This window comes from Spinacia oleracea, chromosome 4 (genome assembly GCF_020520425.1).
Source record: "Spinacia oleracea cultivar Varoflay chromosome 4, BTI_SOV_V1, whole genome shotgun sequence".
Classification (NCBI taxonomy): Eukaryota; Viridiplantae; Streptophyta; class Magnoliopsida; order Caryophyllales; family Amaranthaceae; genus Spinacia; species Spinacia oleracea.
This window is the reverse complement of record NC_079490.1, coordinates 136,332,773-136,355,085: the sequence shown is the minus strand read 5'-3', so window position 1 is coordinate 136,355,085 and position 22,313 is coordinate 136,332,773. Positions and strand designations below refer to the sequence as shown.

Sequence of the window (22,313 nt, the reverse complement as noted above, 5' to 3'; positions counted from 1 at the left end):
GATACCAAATCAAATAGCGTATAACATAATACAATAGGGCAGAAAGGGTAACAAAAGCTTCTTACCTTGCGAGTCCTGTAAGCCATTCGCGAGGGGTTAAAGAATGCGCTTTTCCTGCAAGACATTTTAGGACTACATATTAGGCAATAGTACACTCAAGTACAAAAACCAATATAGAGGAACAAAATCTTGAGCACTCTACCTTCCATCTTTGACAGGTATTTCAGGTAGACACCAAACTCCTTGGGAATTGGCTTACGCTTCGTAATGGAGATTCATATGACATGTACAATTTCATCAAAGATTATTAGAGAAGAAAGAGTTGAATTTGATGATATATTACACTTCAAAAGATACAGAGTTCAACAGACTGATTGATGGCTACAACTTTACACACACACTGACACATACAACATATATAAGCCTATCTTTCCCCATTTTTGAGACTACATTCGCTATATAGTAAAGAATTACATCACTACCAACGGCATTTATATACAGATTGAATATCGCCACATCTTCTGGAGGACGGTAATTTCAGACTCAGGCTGAAATAGATCCTAAGATTATCGATTTCTCCACCAAGCAACAAAAATTGGTAGACATTCATACAATGATACAACACAAATCTCTCTCCCTACTATTTCCTATGTGCAAGATAAAACTTGCAGAGTGTGCCAGAGAACTTCATTGCTCAGTTCTTGAACGAAAACTTTGCACAATTGGTAACCTAAGATTCTATGTTTTTTTAGTGTACTCTTCCGCTCAACTTTCCCCACCATTTCCGGCGATGCTTCTCCATATCAGCATGCCTGAGCTTGTGCAGCATTCCTTTTGTCTCTTTTAATCGAACTTTGTATTCTTTCTTCCATGCATCAAATCTCATCTTCAATCTCCGAAGTTCATCAAAGGAATTCATACCTGGAGCAGACTGCACAGACCTGACATCAAAAAGGGCTCTTGCATCTTCATCAAATCCTTGTCTCTGCTGCTCAAATTCCTTTGCCAAATGGTTGACTGGATTTACGCCACCCCCATTATTAGCCTCTCGAGCTTCAGAAATGGGAATTGGATATTTTGTGGGTGTGCTTTCTCCAGGAGTTCGAGGGCCCATGAACAAGTTATCATCTGAATCATAAGAACGAGGTGACAGGGAAGCCTCTTGCCTTCCAGCAGCATCCTCTGGTACAAGACTCTTTCTGGCTGCAGCAAGGCTCATCTGCAATCATTTCAAGTTGTTTAAAAGGGTCTGTTTTACACCAAGATCAGACATTTTTTATTTATTCAGGGGAAAAAGCGTGTCCTTGATAATACGAAAGTTAATGGAGCAACTCTATGTACGCAAGGCCTCATTACCACTGGATGATATAACTATTATAGGCCATAGCCCATACCAGGGTCATTATGCCACTAGCCCATAAAGGAACTTCACACTAAGATAATTCAAAAACCCACAAAATACCTCTCTTAAAATAACATTCCAATTATGTGGCCAGCATTGCACGCAGTTTCCACGTCCCTAGAAGTAGGGAGAAATATTAACATGAAAGTGGGAATAACTTACTTGCAACGCTGCTATCTGCTTCTGCCATGTGTCCTCCATTGATCTCATTTTAGCCTCATAATCAGACCATCTCATCTCATGTTGCTGTAACTGTTTTCTTAATGAAGCATTCTCCTCTTCCTTCTGAACCAATGTTTCTTCGGCTCTTGCAACCCGTATTTGAAGCTCCTCCACAACATTATTGGAAACTTGAACACGCGCGGGCAAAAATTCCTGGTCAGGCAATAAGGGTTACATTTTCTTTCCTTCAAATGAATAGGCGTCTTTTTGGTAGGTAATTAGTTAAAAAAGAAACACACCTCTGTTAACAATATGTAGTTATTTAAACTTTAATTGAAACTTCACTTCTGTTTTTAAAAGTCGATAGTTTGACTTTTCAGGAAGCAAAGTTATTGAAAATAAATCCACAACAAGATTATATTTCAGTGCTATTGCTCTCACCTACACTTCAACCACTGACACATACACAGACAGTAATTTCAACCCTTAATACAATTTGAAAACCACATCGCATTCCTGGCTCTAACACACACAAGGGCTATGATCCAAGACCTGGCGTGGGCATGAGCTATTTACAATGCTGAAGTCTAAAAGGAAACCACACGCCATTCACAACAGAGTGTGGATGATCCTTCCAGAAAATAGCACTAACAAGGTAAAAAAAGATCTCTCTAGTAGGACCTGCCCATAGCAAAGCTATGTGGGGAGCGAATTTTATAGTTTTATCCCTAGAAGCAAAGAGGATATTAACTGATTCTAAATTGGAAAAGCATACATATGTAATTTCTACATACATCATAACACGGATTGGGCGGAGATCAAATGTGCCATTCAAACTGAGAGAATTTCATTCCCTCACCAAAAGGCAGAAAAAAAAAATTAGCATAAACAAATAAGAATATAAGAGTACCTTTTGTCTGATTTTGCTGTCTTTCCCTTTTATTTTATTCACATCTTCGACATTGGAGTCTTCTAAATTAAGCATATCATCGAAATGCTTCCGAGCTAACCAACCACGTACCACTATAGATACAAATTTCAAGGAAATAAAATGAGAATGGTATAACATATAGAAATTGTTAGGTATTACTCCAAAGTATGATGCATGCTACTACTTACCAGATTGTAATTGTATGATTGCTTTCTGCTGCTCATCCAAAGCCCTCGAAGCACTGCGTTTATGCTTATTTGTATTCACATGATTCTGCAAGTGGGCTCTATGCTTCTGTAATAAAGAATCGTACTTCTTTCTAGTATTTTCCCCACGGATTACTGCACAAGGAGATTCAACCAGCAGACATTTTAAATTAAGACATTTTGAATGTTTGGGACACAAACCAAAAATTGAGTGGAATATAAACATTACACGACTGCAATGAAGAAATTCTTGTCTTCAGTTCCACAAACTGAGTACGAGCCTTGTACCCACGGTAGCATTTCTGTAATCCAGTCACGGACTGCAGAACTCGTTTTCTTGTTTCTTCCAATTCTCCGATCTACATTTCACAACATTACTCGTCAAATCCATGTCAGAATAGTACAAGCAAAGGAATGGGATATGCCAAAAGAAAAATAGATTAAGAAAGCCAACCAATTTTCAAGAACCTTAGCTTCAGAACGAAAAAGGACAGAAGCACAGTTTAACAAACACTAAGTGACAAACTAACGTTTATCAACTAGCACTCTGAACAAAGAAGGAAAAGCACTCAAGCCCCATATAGAAATTACTGTTCAGCAGCTTCAGGCTGCTAACTGAAAGAGGATACATTTAAGAAAAAGCTTTAAATAGGAATCTTCACATAGATGCATTTGTTCAACCAAAGCTAAACAAAACTTTTCATGGGTAATATATACCTCCGCATTGTCATCAAGACTCAAGTAGACAACTCAAACAAAATATAGCAGCCAGTGATAGAGAAATAATTTACTTTCACTTCTCAGTATTTTCAACTCCTTCTCAGTGATATCAAAACTTCTAAATACTTTCTTGATGTCAGGCATTGCTTAACCAACAGCTCAAAATTTAACCCAGCTAGCCTGCATATTCATTAGATACTTAGAACTTAGCCCCTTAGCAACTTGAAATGTACGGTGATTCTATATCACATTTTTCTCCATATGACTCGATAATTTCAACTTTTCGGAAATGAAATGGAAATGAAATGGAAATGAAGAATTCAAGTGACAATACCAATGCCTAACCTTGTGTGCACATGAGGATATGTTTTGGAATTTCTACGCAATCCTTAATCTTGCAATTGGACATTTCAAGTTGCTAAGAACCACAAGAGAGGGTGAGAGGGCAGAGAAGAGAGATATTGAAGACTGTGATCTACCCTCATGGAGCGTAGAAGAGAATAAAGGAGGAAATGCTTTGATGACTGTCTCCCCATCTTTCTAATCACTCCTCCCTTCACTCTCCAGTTTTTCCCACCTAGAGAACGTGATTTACCCACTTTTGCGCAAAAAATGGGGAGGAGAAAGAAGAAGATGAGGCAAGGGAGGACAAAAAAAAAAGGAGATATGGCTTTTAAAATGTAGCGGTTACACTTGTCAATTTCTGATGGAGCCAAAGATTCATTTGTCCTTTTGGCTTTGGGATGTAATGGACTAAATCAAAATTGCTCTTAAAAACTCTTCGCTTCCTTTCCATGAAGTAGAAGATGGTCGTCCCATTATAGTCCCGTTATCGCTTTTGGGTCAATCGGAAACAACCTCTCTGCGATTGCAGGGGTAAGGTTGCGTACGTCCGACCCCCTTACCCTGCTTGTTGCGGGAGCCTCTTTGAGGCAATGGGGTGAAGAGAAAATTACGAGTGAGAAGATCAAGACTTTGACAAGTGTTCATTAATTGCTCACAATGATGACCAGGTATTATAAAGGCCCATTACACTATTACAGAGGATTTTTAGAAAGGGCAGCAGATTGTACTGTACGTGGTAAAACATAATCGTCATAAGTTAACAAAAATGAACAAGTAGTCCATGGAACTCGTAATAACTTACTTTGCAGGACTTCAATATTCATCTTCCACTGTGCTACAAGTAGACCTGTCAAACGGGTCGGTCGGGTCGGGTTGTAAAAAAATTCCGGGTTCGGGTTGAATCGGGTTCGGGTTTACAAATGCTTGTTCAAGACACAGAACTTTCGGGTTCGGGTCGACCCAACGGGTTGAGAGATTTTAAAACGCGCATTATATTTTCATTAATTTAGGTGATAAATATACAAAATATGGGCACAAATTAACAAATTTTCCTACACAAGTTTATATTTAGTCAAATTCAACCATAAAATGGTGCATAATTCAAATTAAAATAATATTACACACAACAATTGTAAAAAAAACGTGTTTATTATGCTTAAATTTATTCATAATGTCATTTATTAATATAAATACAATGATTTTCAATCCGACGGGTCCAAAACGTGTTCGGTCGGATTTTGACCCATTACTTTTCGGGTTGCTCGGGTTCGGATAAAATCGGGTTACGGGTCACAAAATCTTGTTCAGGACCCAGTATTTTCGGGTCGGGTTCAGGACGGTTTTCGGGTCGGGTTTTTTGACAGGTCTAGCTACAAGTCTACAGCTGCCTAAACAAAAATTATGTCTCCTCCACAGATTGTCATCCAACTAGAATGTCATGAAGATGATGTAATTGTGATCGTTGTAACAACATTGGTTGGCTTATTAACCTAATTATTTTTGGCTGTCCTAAGTATATGTGGTAAGGATCCTATTTATCAAATCATGTCAATTGCCTCAAAGAGGCTCCCCACTCCCGCAACAAGCAGGTTAAGGGGGGTCGGACGTACGCAATATGTGGTAAGGATCCTACTTTTCAAATCATGCCAATTGCCTAAAGCATGGTCTTTTGACCCAAGAGTGGTCTTCACAGCCATACTTAATCATGCATATACTAATTTGCTCTTTCTGGGTGGAGAGGTGGTGGTGGTGGGGGGTGGGGGGGGGGGGGGGGGGGGGGGTGCACGCAGTGAGGACAATAAAGAAAGGCAAGGATTAATGGTGATTCTTACCTGCCCAGTTCGAAAATATAATTTTGTGTAACCAACTTGGTATAGCTCAGGAAGAATGTTGAACTGCTGCAGAATGGCAACTGATATACTCAAAGGATCCTGAGATACACTCTTATCTGATATCAGAAAACCAAACCTGGACATACCAAGAAAGGAATCAGAACTTATTTGAAAATTTACTCACTGATGTCTAACCAAAACTTTAAAGACCTCAATCAATTACCTTTGGGAAAAATCTTCATGAGTTATTCGATTAGGATAACCACACCTAGCGATTCTCACCACTTCCAGAACTCCACAGCACCTTAGCTGTTGCAAGACAAGATCTTTCTCATAAACTCCAGGAAGCTGCTTACTGTTTGGTTTTATACAACGAATGAAGTGAGGGGTGGTAGCTTCCAGTTGTTGCATCAGTTTGTAAAGCTGATTCTGCAAGCATAGAGAACAAGCAAGAAAAATCAATTTTCTAAATCAATCTCAAAACAGCTATGCTTCTTTTTTAACAAAAGAAATTGCTCAATCATAGTGAGAAGAAAGCAAAGGTAAAAGGACCACACTCTACCCTCATTAACCAGATCAACAACATCAATAATCTGATCAATACATCAATATTATATACAAAATGAAATTGTGGCACTAAAACTAAATAAGTTTTAATGGATATGGACAAACCATTGAACAGTTGGTCTCTATCTGCCTCGTAGACCGACAGACAGACAATACCCCCATGCAAACAGAGAGAATAGACAGACAAATAGTATAGTCTAAATATAGAAAGAGGGATTTGGAAATGATTAAGTGAACACAACAGCACAAAATTATCACCTTAAACTTTGTTGCAACACTTCGTTTCTGGTTGTCCAGAGCAGATTGGACATTGGGGCCAGTAGACTTCTGAGATTGGTCAACCATGCTGGAAGCAAACTGCTGCAGCAGTGGAGAATTGCATGACATGAGTAGGTGGAGAGAGTCGGAGTGCAACGGATCTCTGTTCTTTTCCAAGAAACCAATAGTATCATAAAGAACCTAGGGTGCACAGAAGCATAAAATTATAATCAAAAAACACCATGAAATAGAAAGAAAATGACTCGGCTTCACATAAACAAGAAGGATTTGATGCAAGAACTGATGAAAGTTGATGTAATGGGACATTTAAAAGTATCGATTTTAAACTGTTCAATCAAGCAAGTAAAACTCAGCCACTGATTCTAATTATCAAAAATGTACCTCATTACGGAGAGGAGAAAAAGGATAAAGTTACCATAACTATCAAGGAACCTCCTTCCACCCAGAAAAAGAGAATGAGAAAGAGAGTATGAATGTCAAATGGCAAGCATGGAAGAACCAAATAGTGATTAAATGTTGTCAACAACCCATAGGCAAACCCTAGTCATCCGCCAAGTATATTTCCAGCTCAGAAACAAACTTCCACCATAGAAGTATAGTTTGCACAGGTCATCAAACAAAAATATTAGAGGAAGAGATTTAACCCCTGTTCGGCAAAACTAGCGGTAGCGGGCAACTTTTAGCGGTAGAGTAGCGGGTAGCGATGAATAGTAGCGGGTAACTAGTACAATTGTTCGACAAAAGTAGCAGTTGAGACTTGAGATTGTAAAATACAATAAAAGCTATATATATTGTTTAAAACTTCACCATAATATTATCAAGCTACCCGCTGCCTTTGTACGCTTCTGATTTTAACGTTTGAGAAAAGCTACCGACCGCTACCGCTACCTTACTAAACACTGACAAATTTACAAGTAGCGTTTTGAATAGGGCAAGACACTACCCGCTACCTTAAACGCCACCGCTTGTACCTCAGTGTAAATATGAATGTAACACTATGTTTTGTAAGCATATGATTTATACTCAAACCACTAAGTAGAGATAAAGGAGAGAATCATAACCCACAACACAACCACTTCAAATGGAGCAAATTCACATAAAATATGAGACTTCCAAAAACAAACCTTACCTGTCCTGCATAATGGTGAATACTAAATGCCCCATCTCTACCTCTTTTAAAAGAGGAATTAGAGCTCAAGTGTTGCTCAAGCTTGCTGGCAAAAGTCAAATCTGTAGCCTTAGGAAAATTTGATTCCTCGTCCAACAAAGACATAAGCCCCAGAGGTTTCTGCATGATATACATCATCTTAATTGATATTCTTTATCAAAACAAGAAATTTGCCTATCTATATTTGAAGTAAAACAACAGTACCTTTTCGAAGAGGTTGAGGCACTCTTGGTTGTCCTCAAAATCAACTTTAGCCCAGTCAATTCCATCAGCTTCATAATCCTAAGGTTCCACACCAGCAAATCAGAAACAATCAAAGGAAGTTCTGGTAAAAGTTCAAGATAACTACATTGAAACTTTACAAAAAAAAAATCCAGAATCTAGACTCTGCAACCCATAATCCCATATTGAATGACATATACATATCATGAATTAAGATTATAGGGTTAAAAGCTCAAAACAGACAATTCATAATATTCAGTTACTTATAGCCCTTAATTTAGGCCTCACTTACACCGAACTAAGAAATCATTCCAGGATAAACCACTCAGTGATTGCAAAAGCACAAGTGGCTTCATCAAGGCTCTAGATGGCATACAGTGCTGAGTTGATGATGTTATACTAGAGAGACTGTTGACACCCAATTAAGACTTAAAGCAACCAATGAAGACTTAACATCATTTGCATAAGGCTCGCGGTTAAAAACAGATCAGGACAGTTTACTTAAGAAAGAATTTGGGTAGACATGATGGAGGCAGGTACTTTAGTAATCTCGCAAATTCTTTTCAGCTTTCAATTTCACAATCTTCTTTATACATTACCACAAGAAATTTTGTACCAAACCAGATCAAGATTCAGTAGGACAAATCTGGTTTGAACATTTGAAGCTATTTGATGCCTCAAAGCCTACCTCTTGTTCAAGTTTGAACAGATGACGATTGAAATGTTGCTGCAACCTCTCATTTGCATAATTTATGCAAAACTGCTCAAAGCTATTTTTCTGAAAGCAAAATGCAACTATAAGCAAAAATACAAGAATCAAGCAAAAAATTTTGACAACTTTCCAATGCTGTTCTAAACTGCAAACCTGAAATGACTCAAAACCATAGATATCCAGGATGTTTATGGATCTTCCAGTCCGCCTATTGCCCACTTCAAGTGATTTATTTACTTGATCCACGAGCCAATCAAACAATCGGGCATAGATAAATTTTGCTAAAGCATCTCGGGAGTCTGTTGCCTGAAAAAACCGTGATATTAACCAAGTCACACAACATGCAAGAGAGAGCGCTTCCTTTCCGTTGATGAAATATCACTATCAGCCCACATACCTGCTGTAAAGTTAATCTTTTTGCAATACTATCCTTGCCAGCTTGTATTTTACGAGTTGATAGAATCAACATCAAGTCTTCCTCGGTGCAACCCAACAACCGGGCAGCAGCAGTCAGAGCTGCCAAACAACCAACACCGACAGAAGTAAATGAAAATCTGTTCATATCTGAAGCAATAAAAAAATCCGAGGACAAGGGGGCATTTATTTATAATTCATGGGCTCAAACTCTGATCCATCTTATTGAAATATTTAAAAATACATGTCCCTCTACTATAAAAAGTATCAATGAGTCATGAATCTGAGTTAAAGCTAAAAACAAGGCAGCTATGAAAAAATATTGACACCTAAATGAACACAAGTAGCTTCCATATGAAAAGCTGGTGAAATTAAAATACACAAGAACAGATATGCAGCTCATATTAGCAATTGGAGGTGCAGTAAACACAGTATGATAAGTTGCTTTTTCATACTTGGGAAAAAATGCTGCATACTACAAAGCTAAATCACTGCTAGAACAAATTCCTTGAACTGCATTAAGCACTTCTCTATACTACCCATAGCTACTTACGAATGCAAATAAGTGATAGAATAATTTTCTTTTAATCCAAAATGAAGTCAACTATCAAGACCCGTGTCAAAGTGTTGAATATCAAACACATTACACATGCATGAAGAGTCAGAGTAACAGACATTGCCAAAAGGTATTGTGTGGAACTGTGATCCTCAACATTTAACTAAATTTCCTCAATGCAGATCGTTGAAAATCTTACAGGTAGCAAATACTATAGAGTATTAATAGGACACTTCATAGAACAAATCAAGGAGAAACCTACTACAACTTTACTACACTGAAGCAGGAACCTATACCTTCACCAGGCACCACTTCTACGTGGTTTTCAGTGTCAGTAACTTGAAATGATATATTCCCGAGCCATAAAACTGCTGTTAGCAATGCAAACATTCTCTCCCTGTCTTCTGTGTGGATTCGAACAATATCTAGAGCTTCCTGAAGTGATAAGAGAAGAAGAATGCACTTAAGATGTTTGAAACAAAACAGACTGCAGAATACAACTTTTATCATCGTGAAAAAATTTCAATCACCTGAAGCTTATGAAAGTTCAGTTCATCATCAGCATCATCAATCACCAAGCAATTACTCTGATTAAGATAGTTGTATTCATTCGCCATTTTTATGTTCAATCTACCTGCAGCAGCATTTGAGTGGCGGTGATGACAAATTAATAGCTAGAATGATGAACAGATGAACAAGTGAACATCTATTTCCGTGACACGGATATTGTACAAACAAAATCTTTTTTTCTTTTTAGTTTTATCTTTGCACCTTGCTTCTTTTTCATAAAATCACAGTACACAACTACTATGAACAATATAAACAGGATCATATCGTATTTCTGGATCAAAAACCAAAAAATGAATTAATTTAACCTCGTAGATCAGATGGGGCGCCAGCGCAAAGTTGATAAAAGACATGGTACGATCGTTCTCCTCTAGCCAGCTGAACTACTCTGGACTGCAAATGCAATATCCGAAGTAAGGAAAGGACTATAGAAAATTAGAGCAAAGCTCTAACATGACATCAGCTGAGCCATCTCACCTTTTCAAGAAGGACTGTCCATAGGATCAATTTCAGCATACATCACAGACAACAATGACAAGTCAGTCAATGCTTACTAATAGAGAGATTAATTCTGGAATGAAAAATGGAAAGGGTAGCTCACAAGTTTGAATGAGGGCACCACATATCTTGCCCGTCATACTGAAATGAATTTCAATCAACTTGCCCTGAAAACATCAAGAACAGACACAATTTACATCACAATGATGTAAGTAGCTCAAATATCAGGCATTGATGGGAAACGTGACTGCTCCAAATAGAGCAAAGTAACTAAACCAACAATCAGAAGAGATAGACTATTTACAAATCTGCTAGAGTTATCATTCCTAGATGTTTTTGCATTCCCAAATGCTTCTAGAATACAGCTTGTTTGAAGAACTTCACGTTCAATTCCATCTCCGCCACCACCAAGAGTAGCCAAATACTGCATTGCAATCTTTGCTGTTTCGGTTTTCCCAGCACCACTCTCCCCACTGTAAAGCAAAAATGATACATCTGGTTAACAGAAATATACAATGATAATCAAACAATATTTTCCCCATAATTAAAGAAAAAATAAAATGAAAATAAACAAAAACTCCCCAGTAGACCAATAACCTGAGATAAAAGAGCTTGATAAAGAAACATAATTTTTAATAAAGAAAAAAGATCACAAAACATTATACTTCTTACTGGAATACAAACCAGAAGGATTTGAACTTACCTTATAAGAATGGACTGGTTCTTACCATCTGCAACAAAAGGAAACAACATGATTAATACAAATATGACTGCAACTAAATGCTGAAATTTACCCCACACATTAAGTGAGTGATAATACGAGACCTCTCATCATCTCGTCATAGGCCGCATCTGCCACCGCGAAAACATGAGGACTGTCCGCAAGCTTCTGTCTATAATCTTTAATATAATTGCTCCCACACATTTGCACAGCCTTGAATGGATTGATTGCAATCAAAACAGGCCCTGCTTTACTCTATGATATGTATAATGTAATGAATAGTTAGGCAAGATCTTTTAAGAGGCCAAAAAGAAAGAAGAGAACCCATATTTAGAGAGCAAAGGTAAGCACATACATAGATCAGGTCACGTGAATATCTGTACTGCAGATTGCTAAGAACAGCAGGCTCATTCAAATAACTAAGCTGTATCAAGTCATCCACACCGTCAAGAATATCTGGATTCGCGGGTAGGAGTTCTGTTTTCAAGACTTTGATGACCTATAGCAATTTAAATCCAACAGTGTTTAAATATAAAGACTAGGACATAGTTCTCAAGACGCCTTATGTCAGGAAACAAAACTCACATTTCCAGATGCAAGCTGTAAAAAAGACTCCTCGCCTGAGGTTGACTGGATCCTTCCCAATTCCCACTGTCCAGAACGAAGCCGACACCACACACGAAGTTTCTGAAACAGAAAAAACAGACATTGAATTGTCACTACAAAAGAACCAAAAAGAGCAGTGCAGCGACAGGACTCCAAAAGATAGTCACCGTCGCTCTGCTTAATTTGTAACAAGGAAAATCTGCATCATATGACAGGCAGCACAGCCAAGCATAAAGCAATCCAGCACCTGTTGTGTTTGGACCTGGGGTGATCCTTAAATGTCTACTGATGGTTGTATTATCACCTAAAGCAATATTATCACCTAAAGTTCACTTCAACACTCAGTGTCTCAGTCCCAGGTGATTATGCTTAGGTCAACCCGTATTGACCCAAAAGAAATGTCTCTGGATTCTCAAAATAATTTTGCACTTACCTTTCACGTATGTACTCTACCCTCTCATGTTACTTTTACGGAAGTCTAATGCTTACTTCATCAGCTGCTGATGAGTACCATTGTAACTCCTAGCCAATATGCATTATCAGAAGCTCAAACACAAAAACAATACTTTAACCCCTCAATCATAGCAGATATCATGAGTAAAAACGGAGGGAAAAGAGGCCCTTCCGCACAAATTATTACTACTTGCACTAAAGTTGAAATGGTCATTCACTGTGATCCCAAGTTCCCAACTTCCCAAGCTCAGTTTATGTGTGAGTACTTCAAAGCCCCACTTACCCGTCTTGAAGTTCAGTATCCTAGGTTATGACTAGCTAGAGATTATACAGCAATAAATATTTGAGCAAAATCCCAAGTAACTCAGGGAAATTATTACTACTTTTGAACCGAGAATTCGAAAAGAAAAATATATATTCAATTCACCCCTTGGGTCTCCTAAGTTCTAATAACCTTGGTGAACAGTTATCACAAGTAACAACAACTTGATGATTCAATCTAAACCCTAAAATCCAGAGTTCCCAGTTCATCACTGATCCCCAAAATAAGGGGAAATTTCAGAATTCCCATCACATGCAGAAGTAGAATGAACAGCAACTTTAAATCAGATCCTACTAGATAAAACCCTTTCTTTTAAAAATCAAGTTGTTCAGCAGCCAATGCACTGAAAGTGGCACTTCAATCCAATTCACAAAGTTCTGTAAAAAAAAATGCGCATTAGACGCCGTATCATACAAGCTAAAGTTCTAGAATCCCAATACACAAACCTATCCCAAAATTCCAACTTAAATAGAAAAAAAATCTAATCTTTGAGCTTAAATTCCGGTCAAAGTTAAATTAAATAATTACTCCGTATAAAGAAAAGAAATGGACCAAGTATGAGTAAGACCTCGATTCATAAAAGCTCTAGAAATCAAATTCACATTGCAGGTATGAAAAATTGACCCCTGGAATAACAGAATCGATTAGGAAGAGTGGGTGTCAACTTGATGTCTAGCTTAGTTGTTTAAAGCCTCAGGGTGTTACCAAAGACCTGGGATCGAATCCGTGTTTACACCAAACTAAAATTCAAAAACAGGAAGAAGGGGTAATTACCTTTTTAATAAAATAATCAACATTATCTTCCCACTCAACCACGCCCTTAGAAGTAGACGTGACTCCCTCACCATTACCGCCACCACTACAACCACCGTTACTTTCTCTCTCCTCCATATCCACCACTCCATACGGCGACTGGTCCGATTTAATCTTCTTCTTACTGCTCCCAAAACTATTCCTCTTCCTAACCCATGGCCCTACTCCTCCTCCAACAACGACCACCCTTTCTCTCTCCTCCATATCATCACACTTCCTCTTCACCTCCTCACATCCGCCGCTTCCTACGCCGGAAACTTTAAACCCCACCGGCAAAGACCGCCTCGCTGACGGCAAACGAGCTCGAGACGTCGGCCTAGACGGTAACGCCGGCGGAATATCCTTATCTTGGTCTTCATCTTTTCGCCGGAGATTCTCTAGCATCGCTTCTAATGAGCTCCGCATCATTGTTGGCGATGTCGACAGCATTTTTCACCAAATTTTATCGACGAAATCGAAGAATAAAAATGCAGATTTGGTGATTAAATTGACCACATTGAAAATTCCCAGATGAGAATTTGGGTAACTTTTTCTTGAATTTTTGTTTTTTCAGGTGAGATTGAAGGGGGTTTTTGCAGAAGTAAGAAATTGCTAAAAATGGGGAGAAATTAGGAGAGAGAAAATGTAAATTTGTAAGAGATGAGTAATAAGAAGAAGGAAATTTGAAAAGCTGTTGATTTGTTGGGGATTTTGTTTTGAGACCTAATCTTAAAAACGAGAAAATGGAAAGAAAATTTGGCACCAGATTTTAAGGAATAACAGTTTCTTCTTTTTTTTTTTCTTTTTTTTTTGTGGGAGAGAGATTTATTTTTTGAATTTAGAAAGTGGAGATTGGTTTTGTCTTTGGAAATAAATTTGAATTTTAACAGGAAACGCCGTTGTGGCTTTGTTGGCACTATTTCTAACTCCAATGTATTTGCGGCGCGTGTGCTTGGGTGGATTTTCCTGTTTTTCGTGTTCTTTTTTTTTCCGATTTAGGGATTAAGGTAATGTTCAGCAAGACTAGCAAATCTATAAGGTAAGTTTTAGTTGCGGCTCAATTACTTTAAACCCTGTTTTTTAGAGTTGAACTGAACTGAACTGAAGTAACTGAACTGAACTGAACTGAATTAAACTGAACTGAACTGAACTGAATTAAACTGAACTGAACTGAATACTCCTGAACTAAATTGAACTTAACAGAATATTACCGAAATAAATAATAAATAATTAATAATTAATAATAATAATAATAATAATAATAAATAATAAATACTCGTAATAACAGAGTAGTTAGTTACAAAATAATAATAAAAAATGTTAATTAATAACTAAATACTGTAATAATTAATATTTAATAACTAAATAACTATATAATAAATAATAATCTGTAATTGATTACTAAATAATTATAATAAATGATAAATATTAATAATAATAATAATAACAATAATAATTATTATAAAATAATAATAATAATAATAATAATAATAATAATAATTCATAATTAATAACTAATAACGAAATTATTAATAACTAATAATCTATAATTAATTGATTAAAATAATAATAAATTATATTAATTAATAATAAATAATTAGATAAATAACAATAATAAGTAATTTAATAATATAAATATAAATAATAAGTAATATAATAATATAAATATACTCCCTCCGTTCCACAATGATGTTCCAATTTCTTTTATCACGTTTGCGAACGCTCATTTTGTATCGTATTTATCTATAGTTACACAATATTAAAAATTATAATTTTTTGATATTCTTATAGTGTTCATGGAGACGAATTAAACAAGATCCCACATGAATATGTTTTTTCTATATATTTTAAATAATATAGAAGATTCTCTTCTATTGTGAATAGTGTCAAAAACCTCAATTGGAACATCATTGTGGAACGGAGGGAGTAAATGATAAGTAATATAAGGAGTAATAATATAAATATTAATATAAGTAATAATAATAATTATAATTATAATTATAATAATAATAATAATAATAATGATATTATTATTATTATTAAGTTAAATTGAATTGAATTAAACTGAATTAAACTGAACTGAACTAAATGCTACTGAACTAAATGCTCTTGAACTGAACTGAACTGAATTGAACTGAACTGAACTGTCAAATAAGTCCTGAAACTGAAATTAAGCCAAAAAGAACAGGGCCTTAGTTTATGCCCTCTCTTTCTAGAAAAAATGCATCAGTTTAAATGATACACATATCCAGTATATAGATTTGACCATTAACACCCGTAATTATCTATTAGTGAAAGTTATAAAAACTTGATATTATATTATTATGAAAATGTATATTGTGACTAATCCAACATTATATTAGGAAAATGCATCAGTTTAAATGATACAAATATTGCATTGGAGTCCGTGCAAATAGTAACTGTAAATATCTTTTTGAAACGGATGTAGTATATACTACTCCATCTGTCCCATAATTATAGTCCCGTTTGACAAAAAACACGGGTTTTAAGAAAATGGAATATAGCACATGAAAAAGTGGAATAAAGTACAAATGATGATTGAATTGTTTGGAAAAGTGGAATAAAGTACATGTGAAAGACAATATAGTACATAGAAAAGTGGAATATAGTACATGTGTGGGGTTTTCAATACATTTTTAATTAACATAGTACATGAGAAAGTGGAGACCTTAATTAGTAGCCAAAACTAGAAATATGACTATAATTTTTGAGACGCCCGATTTAGAAAACAGAACTATAATTTTGGGACGGAGGGAGTAGTATATTAGAACATGTCATGTCACATCTTTATCAAATAAGGATATGTACAACAAAAATTTCTTATAATAAGATTCAAACATGAGACCTGTTAATCTGTTATATGCAAAGTGGACGTCTTACCATCTTAGCCAACCATGGAATATTCTTTTTTTTTTGCACAGAAACATCAAATTATATAGTGTACACTACTATTTTTTACGTATTACACACCATAATATGATATTCAAAGTAGTAACTCGAGGTATTTCCGAACCAAACACTAGTTGGTTTTGCTAATTAATGACAAAATCGTGTGTCAATTGAAGTTATTCATGTCTGATAAATGCACAACATTTTTATTTAAACTTATTACTCCGTACAACAAGCCATGATTGCTACATACGAAGTAATCATTTAAAATAAAAATAAAAACTAAAATCTTCTTATTTGTTAATTGTTTTCTAGCTAATTGTTTTGCATGTTCAAGTGGTTCGTTCATGGAGTTTATCCAACTTAATTTAGCACATGACAAGTTTCCCTCTTAAAGAGTCCCAAATATTTGTAAGACTCTCTTTAATATCAATCACTAAAATAGAGAAAGTATGAAGTAGCATGTTTCATTAGAGAAGAATGGAGATAAACACTTGTGCTTTTATGTTGTTGTTAGGATTTACGTAGTAGTATAGGAGGTTACCAACATGATTATTGATTAACAATACTTAAAGGTAACTCTACACTTAAAAAAAAAAAAAAAAACCTTGAAATCATTCCTAAAATGATCTAACAAAAAATTTATGACCAAGCATCGAATCGTCTCCAAAATCTCTATTATTTAGTTTCATTGTTACCATCTTAAATCCCCCACCTCTTCTTATAAATAATTAATCATATGTAACCTAAGAATCAAACTCGGTCACTTTCTCGAAAATAATTTTAAAATTGGAAATTGAATCTCAACCTTAAAATTGGGAGATATAATTGCTTTTATTAATTAAGCCAAAGGTTAGCGTTGTCAGTATGGCTCGTATTGGACCTTGTCCCATCTTTTATGCTTTTATCAATAATAAATATCACACATTTTTAGGATAACAAGGACGTACAAATTTTAACTTGCGGCATATATTTCACCATCCTACAAGCTTTTAAGTATACCCTTTACTCAAACAAGCAAGGTATAATCTCTATCAAGTGATCAATACAAAGATTAGAATCATGACTAGTACACCTAGCTATATATGACTTGAGCTACATACTTCTCCTACAGTCCTACGTACCATCCTACGTACTCAACTAGCTAATTAGTTAATGGCACTGCAAATTGACATTTTACAAATTTTTGAAGAACGTGAGCATATTGATAATTTCTAGAGCAAATAAGCGTTTCTTTTAAGATTTTGTTTTATTCGACCACAAGAAAGATAACAATAATAACTAAACCTAAGATAATTATAACAACTTACGATATTCTCCTTTAAAATCATTGAATTTATAAGATTTCGTCTCTACCACGAGAGTTGTAAACTCTATGGATAACTTATAAAGCCATACTCTCTCGTATATCTCCAAAATTTACACCCCAAATAGTAGGCAGCGCTACAATGATTATACGTAATTACGGAATACTGTTTAACCCCAAGGTAAGTGATTATGCATGTGACGTTAAATCAAGAGTATAGAGCTTGTAATGAAGGTCTCCACGAGCCACAACTTTATTTTTACCAAAAGTTGAATTATCTAATACTTGTACGTAATGGACAATTAAAAAAAAGGCATGATAATTGATAAGTGTATAAGAGATCACATGGCCTGGGACTGGGTGAGTGGCACTGGCAGTAGCCAATGATTATCCTTAAGGGAGCCCCTACGCTTTTAATTTATGAACCAAGACAAGGGAATGTTTACGGAGTTCTCTTTAAGGAAAGGACACATGAATTTTTCAGCCTTCTTGTCCCCTTGTCCCTCCATCTACACCAAAATTTGATTTATTTTTTTTTATTTTTTTTCTTTATTTTTTTTTTTTATAAAATAATTTAATTTCTTGGTTTGAGCTTGAGACTAGGACCGTTAAAACTGAGTCGATTTAAATAACAAATGAAAAACTTCAAAATCACTTGGAAAAGATTCATATATTCAATCGCATGAGCATAATAATGTACCCGGTATAAAATATTATCCGATTATATCCGAATAGATTATACCCGATTTGTAATTGACCAATAAGATTTGACAACCTTACTTGAGACTCACGCTTGACCTACTCTAGCTTGGCTAGCTTAATTAAACTCGAGTTGAATAAAAATTATTTAGGTACATACTCTTTTATACACCTGAATTTCATTTATATTATACGGAGTATTATTTTACCTTATCTAATTAAATCAAATTTTCTTGTTTAGAAAAGCGCATGCTTATAAAAGAAGCGCTACCTATAATCATCCAAGGATGAGAAACAAGCTTCGGAAAAATAAAAACAAAGATAAGAGAGCACCATGAAACCTAGCTAGTTCTGATGCGCACCACACGCCTTTTCCCAGACCCAGCCGAAGACAAACTTCTCGTAATCCAATAAAACTCCCAAATCTAACCGTTTGAATTAACTTATTTACGCCCCAGCCTATCTTATACTCTATACTCCGTATTTGTAATTTTTTAAATTTTATCTATAAAATTTATTAGACCTAAAATAAGTCAAAATAAAGTGAATAAAACAAAACTTAAAATAAACCATAAATTTTAAAGTTCAAACAATTTTGAGCTTAAGTTTTAGTGGGTGTGACTTGTGAGTGTAGAATCGAGCTCGTGAGCTCGTCCGGCTTAACTAGACCTGATAAAGACGAGCCCGAAATTTTTGCGGGTTTGGGACCCTGTCCGGAAATTTTATTTATTTGGGCGGGTTTGGGAAACACAAAATTTCACTTTTTAGTTATAAATTTGGCCCGACTCGAATATGGCCCGAAAAGCCCGATATTTTAGGCTCGAAAATAGCGGGTTTGGGCACAAAATTTTGGCCTGGATCTTGGCCCGGTCCGGTCCATCCCGACATAATGGGCTGATTTTTTGTACCCAAGCCCGACCCGTACCTGGCCCGATCCGCCGTTTGATCAGGTCTAGGCTTAACTTATTATTACCTCTTAAAGGTTGAAATTCTTTTAATAAAAAGAAACATTAAAACTACAAATGAGTATTTTGTCTTCAGAAGTGTTGAAAAGTCAAATTTTGTTGAATCCTGGCCTCCTAATGTTTGTGATCACCTACAATAAATAATTGAATTAGTCACACCTAGTTATTGACCTAATAGTTATTATTGTTGTTATTGTTATTAGTCCACTACTATTATCCTATGCTCTTTCATTTCAAAATAAATAAATATCCTATGCTCTTTTAGTTATATCATCTTGACATTTGCACTATTTAATATTTATCATTCACGCATTTCACTTTAGCTATATTTTTCTTTATTGGAAAATACATAAAAGTAAATGTTCCCAAGAATATTACTCACAATTAAAGTTGTGCAAGAATAATGATAAATGTAATTGCGGTTTTAAATGATGCAAGATCTAAAAGATGTACTTAGTGATGTAGTATGTCATAGAGGCCTCAAATAACCAATGATGTTTTGGCCTGGTGGTTGAGATTGAGGACCTGTGTATAATAGATCTCAGGTTTAAATTCCACCGCCTTCATTTGTAATTTATATTGCCCTTTTGGCTCATTTATACCAAAAAAAGTTAGAGGCCTCAAATATAAATTAATGTGTTAAGCTATATATGTTCTAATTGTATTAATTACTTTGTATAATATTATTTGAACTTATTTATCTAAACATATTTAGTCCAAACTTATTTTTTCCGAAAAATCTATTATCTTAATTTGAAATACACTTATTTGTTTACTTTGTACGGACGGAGTACTCTGTATAAAACAAATTTATGAAAATGTCTTAATTAAACTTATTTTGTCGGGTATAAGTCAAAATCCGTAAATAGACAAGACTTTAAATAAAACCCATCAATACTCCATCGCTAACAAACTTGTTAAGGTGTCATATAACGTAAGTCGCTCTTTCATATTCATAGTGAATTTGTTGTATTTATTAATAAAATCCATACCTAGTATTTGAAAAGCGAAACCGCATGTGATTTGATGACACGTGTCATCCCTTCTTTGCCTCCATCAATTTGGTCTTTTTTCACAAGTTTTTTTTGTTGTTTGCTATATTTTACAATACCAACTGTCTCTTCCGCTTCATCTTCCTCCTACAACGTAAATATCAATTCAACAATCTATTCATTCAACATATTTCACTCTATCTTCCCCTTTAACACTCAATATTAATTTACTATTTAATTTATGTATTCTTTGATTCTTTCAACCTCTATTTAAATCATATATTCTCACTAAAATCACAAGTTCAATAAAATTAGAATTTAAAAAGATGACTAAATAACCACTATATATCTATCTGTTCGTTGAACGGGTTTAAAAACTAGTTTAAACTATAATGATATCTAATATTATTATGAGTCCTTTTTAGCCTCACAAAATTAGAATAGTTTAATGCAGTTAGTGGTGTTCACAAATCTGGTGAGGTGTCCAATTATACGTCCCCATGTTGAAGCCGGATTTACATTAAATTTTCAAAGCCATTAAAATTAAAACAATTCAAGTAGATGATGATTGTGAAGCTCTTGTGCAGCACTAACTGGGTCTTATATTTATAATAACTTGACGGCTAATGAGAGTAATGACTAATGACCATAAGTTGGTCCCAAGCAAATCTATGTTTTCCTTTGAATGCTACTCGTACTAATTTTATTTTGTAATAATTGATCGCGTTTATGTTTTTGATCCGTATAGAATAAACTCTAATATGGAGTACTCTTTCCGTCCCTTAATACTCGACCTGTTTTGATCGGACACGTTTGTCAATGCACAACTTAGACCACTAATTTCTTTAACTACATATTATAAAAACTTATAAAAATGTTAATATTTTGAAAATATATATTAAGATGAAGTAAAAAAATATATTATATACTAGCATTTGTTTTCATATACTAGAAATAAAATAGGGTCAAAGTGTATTATGTGAATAGTGCAAAAAGTTAAAACATATCGAGTATTAAGAGAGAGAGGAAGGGAGTAATATTAAGTGAACATATACGTGATAACTGACAAGAAATTGACCTTGGTGATAATAAGTAGTCATGATCGGAGCTATCTAGTCAATAATTGTCACAAAATTATTTCAAACATTAGTTGTATGTCTTTACTAAATGAAAGTTGGTGATGAATCTAGTATTTAGCATCTACATGAAGCCAAACTCCAAGATCGTTGAAAATCTTGTCCATAAGAAAGTGTATGGCCCCCAATCCGGTTAGTTAAATTAAGGCAGAAAAGCCAATCAATCGGCTATAAGCTCAAATAATAAAACTCCAAATAGTAAACAACATTATAAGTCAACTTAAAGTTTTCAAAAAGCCCACCTAATTACGTACCAAAACTCTTTTACTTGTCTTTTTCTATTATAATAATCTTTTTTTTTTCAATAATAATTATCTATGCTGATTTACTGCTAGGTATAGAAGGTTGTTGCTAACTTGATTATTTAGATAGGGACACTCAATCTAGTACACTCAATGAATCTATATACGTGTTATCAAAAAAATAAAAAAATAAAAAATCTATACATTTCATATTAGAAAAAAAAACGTACGGAATACTAGTTTCGATAAGGAACTCTAACTCTATTTATATTGTGCTCGTGGCTTATTTGAATATATAAATAAATAATTTTTATTTACTTTAATTCTTTACGTACTTCATATGAGATCATGTTAAATGAACACAACTTGTAAAACTCAAATTAATTTGTGTTTAACTAAAATTAAACGGACAAGTATATATATATATATATATATATATATATATATATATATATATATATATATATATATATATATTGTTCCGGTGTTGTAAAGATGGAAACAATGGGCTTCGAATGAAGGCCCTTTCGTATGTGTTGAAGATCTTGCTTGTTTGAATGAGTAGAGTCCGAATTCACCTGCACAAGA

At 34.9% G+C, this 22,313-nt stretch overlaps 1 protein-coding gene across 1 annotated transcript; it reads right to left on the bottom strand.

Moving 5' to 3' along the window:
* Positions 1-319: 319 nt before the first annotated feature.
* LOC110800941 (myosin-2) lies at positions 320-14,355 on the bottom strand. Its single transcript, XM_022006258.2, has 24 exons — positions 13,458-14,355; positions 11,888-11,989; positions 11,658-11,801; positions 11,407-11,557; positions 11,285-11,312; positions 10,886-11,054; positions 10,685-10,748; positions 10,561-10,574; positions 10,392-10,476; positions 10,047-10,150; positions 9,813-9,951; positions 8,944-9,062; positions 8,700-8,852; positions 8,523-8,612; positions 7,817-7,894; positions 7,574-7,732; positions 6,424-6,624; positions 5,822-6,027; positions 5,599-5,734; positions 2,931-3,060; positions 2,684-2,836; positions 2,475-2,587; positions 1,565-1,777; positions 320-1,219 (listed from the first exon to the last, which is right to left on the bottom strand). Exons 1-24 carry the CDS (start codon positions 13,923-13,925, stop codon positions 749-751), a joined length of 3,690 nt encoding a protein of 1,229 aa, XP_021861950.2. The 5' UTR covers positions 13,926-14,355; the 3' UTR covers positions 320-748.
* Positions 14,356-22,313: the final 7,958 nt, after the last annotated feature.

Coding starts and splice junctions, on each gene's coding strand:
- LOC110800941 (XM_022006258.2), bottom strand. CDS start 13,925: ATGCTGTCGACATCGCCAACAATGATGCGGAGCTCATTAGAAGCGATG. Junction 9,952..10,046: donor TGAACTTTCATAAGCTTCAG/GTGATTGAAATT, acceptor TTATCACTTCAG/GAAGCTCTAGATATTGTTCG. Junction 6,625..7,573: donor TTCACCATTATGCAGGACAG/GTAAGGTTTGTT, acceptor TGTGCACCCTAG/GTTCTTTATGATACTATTGG.